The 8,458-nt window shown below is 43.4% G+C and overlaps 1 protein-coding gene across 1 annotated transcript in view; it reads right to left on the minus strand.

Moving 5' to 3' along the window:
* Positions 1–261: 261 nt before the first annotated feature.
* The window catches only part of bcl9l (bcl9 like), a 55,067-nt gene continuing 46,870 nt past the window's right edge, over positions 262–8,458 (minus strand). The window contains 6 exon segments of the mRNA XM_058751127.1: positions 262–848; positions 851–1,815; positions 1,987–2,244; positions 2,384–4,802; positions 5,164–5,248; positions 5,553–5,718. Of these exon segments, the coding sequence (XP_058607110.1) occupies positions 591–848; positions 851–1,815; positions 1,987–2,244; positions 2,384–4,802; positions 5,164–5,248; positions 5,553–5,718 (4,151 nt within the window). The 3' untranslated portion in view covers positions 262–590.

The following is an 8,458-nucleotide window of genomic DNA, read 5'->3' on the forward strand; positions in this document are numbered from 1 at the left end:
TCAAACAAGGTCAACACAAAGTAAGTGAACTGCTTTTTTTTTCATATTTGTTATTAGATTTCTAATAAAACACAGTATACAGAACAGTTGCAAACAAGCACAAATTGCATCTTATTTACAGCAACTATATATATATATATATATATATATATATATATATATATATATATATATATATATATATATATATATATATATATATATATATATATATATATATATATATATATATAGATATATTATATATTTATATATTACCTTCCACAACAGTTTGGTAGCCAGAATGTAATTAGAACATAGAAACCCAGAGACTTTTTCCTTTTGCCTTTGCAATCAAACACATTGATCTGAAATATACATATTTTACAATTATCTTAAAAAATGGCTTCAGATTGTGTTACTTAACTGTAATGATAACCCTCAATAGTTTTCTTTTCACCAAAAGAAAACTTCAGCATCAAGAAATTATTACTAAAACCAATATTTTTAGCATCTGATTGCCACAGTTAGTCAGTGGCAATAAAAAACATGTCCAAATGAGAAATAACCATTAAGAAACAAGGTTTTTACAGTTTTACAGAGAAGCCAGATTAAAAGGGCATGTTGGCCATACTTCCAGGCCCATAGCCCAATGGGCTGTCCAGGGACATGCTCCGTTGTCTAAGACTCTGGGGGCCCATCATGCCCGACTGTGAATGTGGAGGTCCCATCATAGGCCCCTGAGGGGACATGAGGGCGCCCTGCTGGCCAAAGTGTTCCCCAGGGAGAGCCATGCCCCGCTGCTTAGCCTGCATCATCATCTGCTGGGCCATAAGATTATGAGGGTGCTGCTGTGGAGACAGCATGCCACGGGAGGGTGGGATGGGTGTTGTAAGAGGTTGTTGGCCATCATGGCCTGCTGCTGCTGATGGTGATGTTGTTGCTGGAGCTGTTGTTGTGGAGACATGCCTGTCCTGCCCATCATGTGCCCTGGGTGGCATATGGGCCCCATCCCACCTCCTGATCCCATGCCCCTGGAGCTGATCTGAGGCATGCCCATACCTGGACGCATCCCACAATGCGAATGTGAGGGGTGTAGAGGCAGCTGTTGCTCAGCCATCATGTTCTGTAGGTTAGCGATATGGGGGTTGGAGGAGGGGATGCTGCTATGTGGAGGACCAGATGAGGAGAGCTGTTTAAGAAGTTGAGCAGAAGAAGCCTGTGGAGGCAGCTGGCCCTGGTGTGGATTTTGCTGTGGCTGGGACATGGCTTCACTTTTGGGGAAGTACTGCAGGGTGCTGCTGGGCTTGTCCGCAGGAATGATACGTGAAAGATCAAACTCAGGAATGCCTGTATGTGTAGGCCTGATGACCTCACTCAGGTCTGGACCATCACCCATAGGCATGGATGGAAAAGAGTCTGGTTGGTGAGGAGGCCGCTGGTGAGACATGCCTTTGCTTAGAAGGTGCATCTGTTGGGGTGGTAAGACCTCTTCGGGGCGCTGGGGGTACTGCTGCCCCATTCCACCAATAGGGGAGTGAAGAGGTCCCTGCATGCGAGGGAATCCTCCCATCTGGTTTTGGGGATGCATTGGGGAAACATTACAAGGCCCTATTCCATCTGGAGGTCCCCCTCCACCTCCCATTATTGCTGAGGTCATTCCTGGCATTCCCATAGGGTTAGGGGATGGGAGCATAGGTCCAGAAGGATCGTGGGATAGCTGTGGGCCTCCTTGGAGAACCATTCCCATTGGACTTTGCGGACCGCTGTGAGGTCCCATTGAACCCTGCGAGGTGAGGAGCATCTGCGTAGACTGGTGATTTCCCATGTTGCCTACTGGAAAAAAAAAGGTTACATGTAATTATTTTAATGAAACTTCTCTTTTAGACAAAGACAATAAGATAAAATAACATAACAGGGCATCAAACAATGATCTGAAGGAGAAAATAATGAAGTGTTAGTTCTGGATTCTAAAACAGGTGATCGAATGTACTGTAAAATCTGTACCTGACATGTTGATTCCAGGTAGGAGGGGTCTATCGGGTAGCATCTCATCATCTGATGTGGCGATTGTCTTGATGGCATCATGATACAGCGGAGTGGAGCTAGGCATGGCATACTTTGACATCTGAGACATTATTAGGGATAAAGGATTCTGGGAGGGAGGGGCATCTGGTGAGGATGTGAAAGGCATACTAGGATTGATGGAGTTGGAAGGCTGACTGATGGGTGTTGAGTTGGAACTCCTAGGTGGCAGGGACATACCTAATATAGACAAAAAAAATGACAAACAAAAAACATGTAATTCATGCTAAAGCATAAATATAGACAACACCCTGAAAATCCAAAATGTTTTTCATATTTCAATGAACACTTGTATCAGTATCAGTACCTGCAACTTTACCTGTATCAGTGGAGCTGCTACCTCCATTGCCTGCGACCTTGACACTAGGAGGCCCCCCAGGGCTAGGCATAGTAGTCTTGGGTGAGGCATTCCAGCCAGGTGAAGCAACAGGCATGGTTGGAGATTTAAGGTGTCCAGGGGAGCCAGATGGTGAGCGAAGACCAAGAGAAGGGCCCATTACCTGGGGGGACTTGATAGAGGTCGAAGAGGGTGTTCCAGCCCCAGAGGCTGCTGGTAGAGGAGGGTGAGTTGGACCACTCTGTGTTAGTTGGCTGGGTGATTTCAGGCCTGCTGCAGAGGGTGAAGGCATGAGGGGTGATGGCTCCTGACTAAGAGAGGGCGATTTGAGCTGGTGAGATGGGGGTATAGCTGGGGAACCCATTGGGTTAACACTAATGGGCAAATCAGGAGGGTGTCGGGCAACAAGGTCTGTACCTCTTGAGCCAGGGTTCATGGGAATGTGACTAAGTCTCGAGGTGTTGCTCATGTGGGGAGGACCTGGCTGGTCTGGTCCAAACATATCAGGGCCTGGCTGCTGCATATATGAGCCATCACCCTGACTACCAGGAAAGGAGCTCTGGTTGGGAAACTGAAGAGGTCCATCTGGGCCAGGGATCATTCCTTTGTTAGCACCACCCCGGCCATTCTGTGAAGCCCTAATGCGGGAGATGTCCTCAGGGTTCAACATCTCCCCAAGCGGTCCGCCAATACCAGGACCCCCCCTCAGCTTCTGAACCAACAACTGCTGCCCCTGTGGATTCATATGCATGCCCATATTCATATTGAGGTTACCCCCTAAAGGAGAGTCAACTATGTCTCTCATTGTGGGGCCACCATCACTTACTCCACCAATAGGAGAGCCCATTATAGTCCGAGAACCAGGAAAGTCCATTGGATCACCACGGGAGGGCGGGCCTCCTCCCATTCCAGGATTGGGGAAGCCTGGTCCCCCAGTATTATCCATCATCCTAGGACCTCCAAGCCCTGCCTGCTGTGGATGTCTGGACATTGGCTGCACGTCCAATCTATGGAGTCTGCGGAACATCTCTTCCCGTGTCATGGGGCGATCCAAATCACCCTGAAAGGGCTGGGGAGGTCCCCCAGGCCCCCCTGGAGGATAGCACCCATGAAATGGGCCTCCACCGCCCATGTTTGGAGGCATCTCATCTAGCCAACCCATGCCTGGCCTTGGAGGTCTTTGAGGCCCCAACCCCTCCATACCTAGAATTCCTCCAGGACTTTCTGGGTAACCCCCACCCCCTGATGGACCTCGCATCTGTCCAAGAAACCTTGGCCCTCGAGGACCTTCCTGATGCATGTCTTTTAGTCGTGAATTCCCTCCCATTCCTCCCCCTACCATTGGCCCTGGCCCCCACTGTTGATCACCAGGTTTACTATGATATGGTGGTGGGGGTCCCCTCATCAGCATTTGAGGCCCCCCAGGCATTCCCATCTCTGGCATCATGCGGAAATGCTGGGGATGTTGGTGGGGGTTCATCTCGTGTTGCCGCCTTTTCTCCTGGTAGTACTCTTCTTGTAGCTTCCTCCAAGCTAGCTGCTCTGGTGTTACACCTTCGGCTCCCAGAAGGGGCCCCATGTCTAACCCTGAGGGTGAGGAGAGATGGTGGGAATGTGGTGGCATAACATGGTGTGGGCCCATCAGTGAGTCATCCAATCCAGGCCCACCAAGATTCTGTGTCTGTGAGATGATGGACTGTAATGGCTCCTCATACTTTTTCATTCCACCAACAGGAGGCATACCAGGGATACCAGCATTGTTGCCATGGCAATTACCAGTATTCCCCCCACCATTCTCACCATCTTCCAAACCTCTACCTCCATCATTACTATTATTGTTATTAACATTAGTGCCATTAGGATTGCCATTAGGACCTCTTGGTTCCTCATGGCCTGCACCGGCTCCACTACGGAGAAGCAACCTCTCAATGTCTCGAAGAGTCTGTAAAGAGCGTTCACGATGTTCCAACTGCTCCTTAGAGAGGCCATCTGTGCTTCCCGGCCCTCCACATTGGCCCGGATCGCTCTGACGGTGTGCAGATAAGGGACTTGATGAAGGAGACACACCTGCACCATGGTGGGCAATTGTACCTGGCCTGTCCACTCCGTCTGGTCCTGAAACTCCCACAGACTGTGGGCCGGAACTTCCTTGGCCCAGTGAATGAACTGCAGAGCGGCTGTTGATGTTTGACGTTCCTCCTCCTCGGAGGGTTTGGGCTGGCTCACCATCTGGATGGCCTGTAGAAGAAGGAGTACTGGTGCCTGGAAGGTGTCCTCCAACAACTCCACCGACAGAAGCTGGCCGGGGCGTACCACTTTGGGATTTGGGTGTGCCAATGGGCGGACTGTGACTAGAGCTGATCTGTTCTGTCAGGTTGGAGAGTTTTCCAACGCCAGAAGACTGCTCAGACAGATACAAAAAAGGAAAGAGAGAAGAAAGGGGTGCTGTTAATGCCATTATTAATCTCAGTTCAATACATCACAAAAGACTTGAACTGTACTGTTTCTCATCAAAACAGAAACAGGAACAAAGATAAGCATTGTGATTTAAAATAGCCATTTAAACAAATTCAGTGCCTCACGCCTCCAAGCACCTGCAAGTGTGGATGCTGTGACAATTTTTCCACTCTACTAGTATTTAAAGAGCATACACACATGGCTTATGATTACAAACATAAACAAAACCATGTAATTCACCAACTTAATATAACAAAAATATGAAGGCATGTAGGTACACCATGTGCCTATACTTGTAGACAGACCTGTTCCAGCTTGGTACGAGGGACATTCTGCTGGTGATACAAGAGGATGGAGTCTGTATGGCCATGCATCACTGCTTCTGCAGCACTGCAGAAAATAAAAAAGGTTGTTAAATCTACTTAAAAGAAATTAGGGGGAAAAAACTGTTTCCTATGATTTTAATAGTTTTCTATTCAGCTACGTGACAATAGCTTGTAAAAGCACCTGTTAAAAGAGTGTGGTGGAAAATTGGCTGCTGAGATGATACGTACATATAAATAAACCCCTTTGTTGTGGCTTTCACAGAAATTTCCAGCTTAGACATGACAATGTATGGTAAATATACCATTTGTTCAAAACAGTCTGTCAAGCTGCAGAGACTACTGGCACTGAACAAAGCGAACATACTGACCTGTTGGCTAGGCTGGTGGTGAAGACATACACTACTTGCTGAGGGGGACGAGGATGCAGATCTGTACGAATACCAGGTCCACCTAGTGCTGGACCTCCTGGATCACTAACATGGCCTGTGGCAGATGAACCAGAGTGGCCCTGACTAGGACACATCACATGCTCACCTGCGAGAAGAAAAAAAAAAAAAAAAAGTGAATGAGTGATAAAATATTTGCAATGGCAGAAAATTAATCTTGTTAAATACAGTATTTATACGTTTTACAAAGGTCACCTTGTCATGCGTTTTTTTTGTTTTGTTTGTTTTTTGACAAAATAACATTTCATATTACAAACACTGGAAGGAGTGATTCACTTGTAAACATATATGCCCAACCATCATTTTAAGAGAAGGTAAAAAGCAATAATATTTTTTTTTATTTGTCAAATACATATGAAATATTATTTATTATTATTTAAATAATCATAAATATTAAAAACGGTCAGAATATTATAATTATAATTAAATATCAATCCAATAGCCTAAATGTTTGTTTACTACCATAAAATCTTCCGGAAAACCACAAGGAGGAGCTAAATCCCACAGAAAACTTCCCAGACCTTCAGTTCCACTATGAACGTCTGATGGCTTAGCATTTACGTCATAAATTTATGTGGGCAGATATGAAACACTGAAGATTTGTACAAAATGAAAAACAAACAGGCCATGTTCTGTCTCATGAATGTCACACAAAATGAATTTCTGAAACCTTGATTCATCTTGATGTCTGTAAAATTTTAATATGAAGTCAAGGTTACAGAGCGGGACATTTTTCTAAAAGGGCAATACAGAGTTTGTTAGGGGTGTTGTGTTGCGCTTGTGCAGGTAATGTTTCACGACACCTTCAGTCACGTGTCTATACACAGATAAGGAAGGCTGAGCTTACTTCACAAGAGGGGACAATAGCTTTTAAAGCTCAATGTCATACCTCTAATACTATTAAATGGCAAGTTCACAATCAAATGCCAACAATACACTTTTAAATTTATAATATTTCAACTGCTTTTTCATATACAAATGACACTATAGGCTGTAGTTAATGCCTTAGAAACCATACTAAACCCATGTTTAGTAACAGTGAACTCGCTGGTCTAGAAAAATACCATAAATGTGACCCTGGACCACAAAACCAGTCTCAAGTCGCTGGGGTATATTTCTAGCAATAGCCAAAAATACATTGTATGGGTCAAAATTATCCATTTTTATATTATGCCAAAAATCATTAGGATATTAAGTAAAGATCATGTTCCATGAAGATATTTAGTGAATTTCCTACCGTAAAAATATATCAAAACTTAATTTGTGATCAGTAATATGCATAGCTAAGAACTTCATTTAGACAACTTTATAGGTGATTTTTTTTTCAGTATTTAGATTTTTTTGCACCCTCAGATTCCAGATTTTCGAATAGTTGTATCTCGGCCAAATATTGTCCTATCCTAACAAACCGTACATCAATGAAAAGCTTATTTATTCAGCTTTCAGATGATGTATAAGTCTCAATTTTGAAAAATTGATACTTATGACTGGTTTTGTGGTCCATGGTCACAAATAGAAGTACAATACAGCTGATTGATGCCCAAGTTTTCTTCTGTTTATCAATAACTGTATGCCAATTGACAGTCATGAGCAGTAGTTTTAAAGTGATATTTCACCCATGAAATTCTTTCATCGTTTTCTCCTAATAGTTCTCCAAACCCCCACACAAGGAGGTTTAGGCATTACATTTACAGCCTCAGTTACCATTCATTTTTATTGCATCCTTTTTTTATACTGTACAGTGAAGGTTAATTGTGACAAAGGCTGATAATCAGATAAACTTCTCTTCGTGTGTTCCACAAAATAAAGTCATACAGGGTTTGGGTAGACACGAGTGTCTTTACCAAATGAAGACAAACCATTCTTTTTGGTCAGGCAATCCCTTTAAGACACTTATTTGTTTTTTTGTTTTGTTTTTATTTTTTATTTTTTTTACCCTATGCAAACAAGTCTACATAGAGTATGCCTTTTCTGTGCTGAGAAGCGGTTTGGGTGAATCTCATGCAACCTGTCAGGAACATGTCCTAGTCATATTTCACTCCAAAATCTAAAGATAGAAACAAAATTATAATTTGTTTAAAATAATATACATTTTTTATGACAACTTAGCACATTCACACCACCTTAATTCTCTTTATTGTAATGCAGTGGTAGTTTCATACACTTTGACACATTCAAATCTACCACACTGATGATACAGGTGCTGGTCATATAATTAGAATATCATCAAAAAGTTGATTTATTTCACTAATTCCATTCAAAAAGTGAAACTTGTATATTATACTCATTCATTACACACAGACTGATATATTTCAAATGTTTATTTCTTTTAATTTTGATGATTATAACTGGCAACTAAGGAAAATCCCAAATTCTGTATCTCAGAAAATTAGAATATTACTTAAGACCAATACAAAGAAAGGATTTTTAGAAATCTTGGCCAACTGAAAAGTATGAACATGAAAAGTATGAGCATGTACAGCACTCAATACTTAGTTGGGGCTCCTTTTGCCTGAATTACTGCAGCAATGCGGCGTGGCATGGAGTCGATCAATCTGTGGCACTGCTCAGGTGTTATGAGAGCCCAGGTTGCTTTGATAGTGGCCTTCAGCTCTTCTGCATTGTTGGGTCTGGCATATCGCATCTTCCTCTTCACAATACCCCATAGATTTTCTATGGGGTTAAGGTCAGGCGAGTTTGCTGGACAATTAAGAACAGGGATACCATGGTCCTTAAACCAGATACTGGTTGCTTTGGCACGGTGTGCAGGTGCCAAGTCCTGTTGGAAAATGAAATCTGCATCTCCATAAAGTTGGTCAGCAGCAGGA

The sequence above is a fragment of the Onychostoma macrolepis genome, chromosome 18 (assembly GCF_012432095.1).
Source record: "Onychostoma macrolepis isolate SWU-2019 chromosome 18, ASM1243209v1, whole genome shotgun sequence".
Lineage (NCBI taxonomy): Eukaryota > Metazoa > Chordata > Actinopteri > Cypriniformes > Cyprinidae > Onychostoma > Onychostoma macrolepis.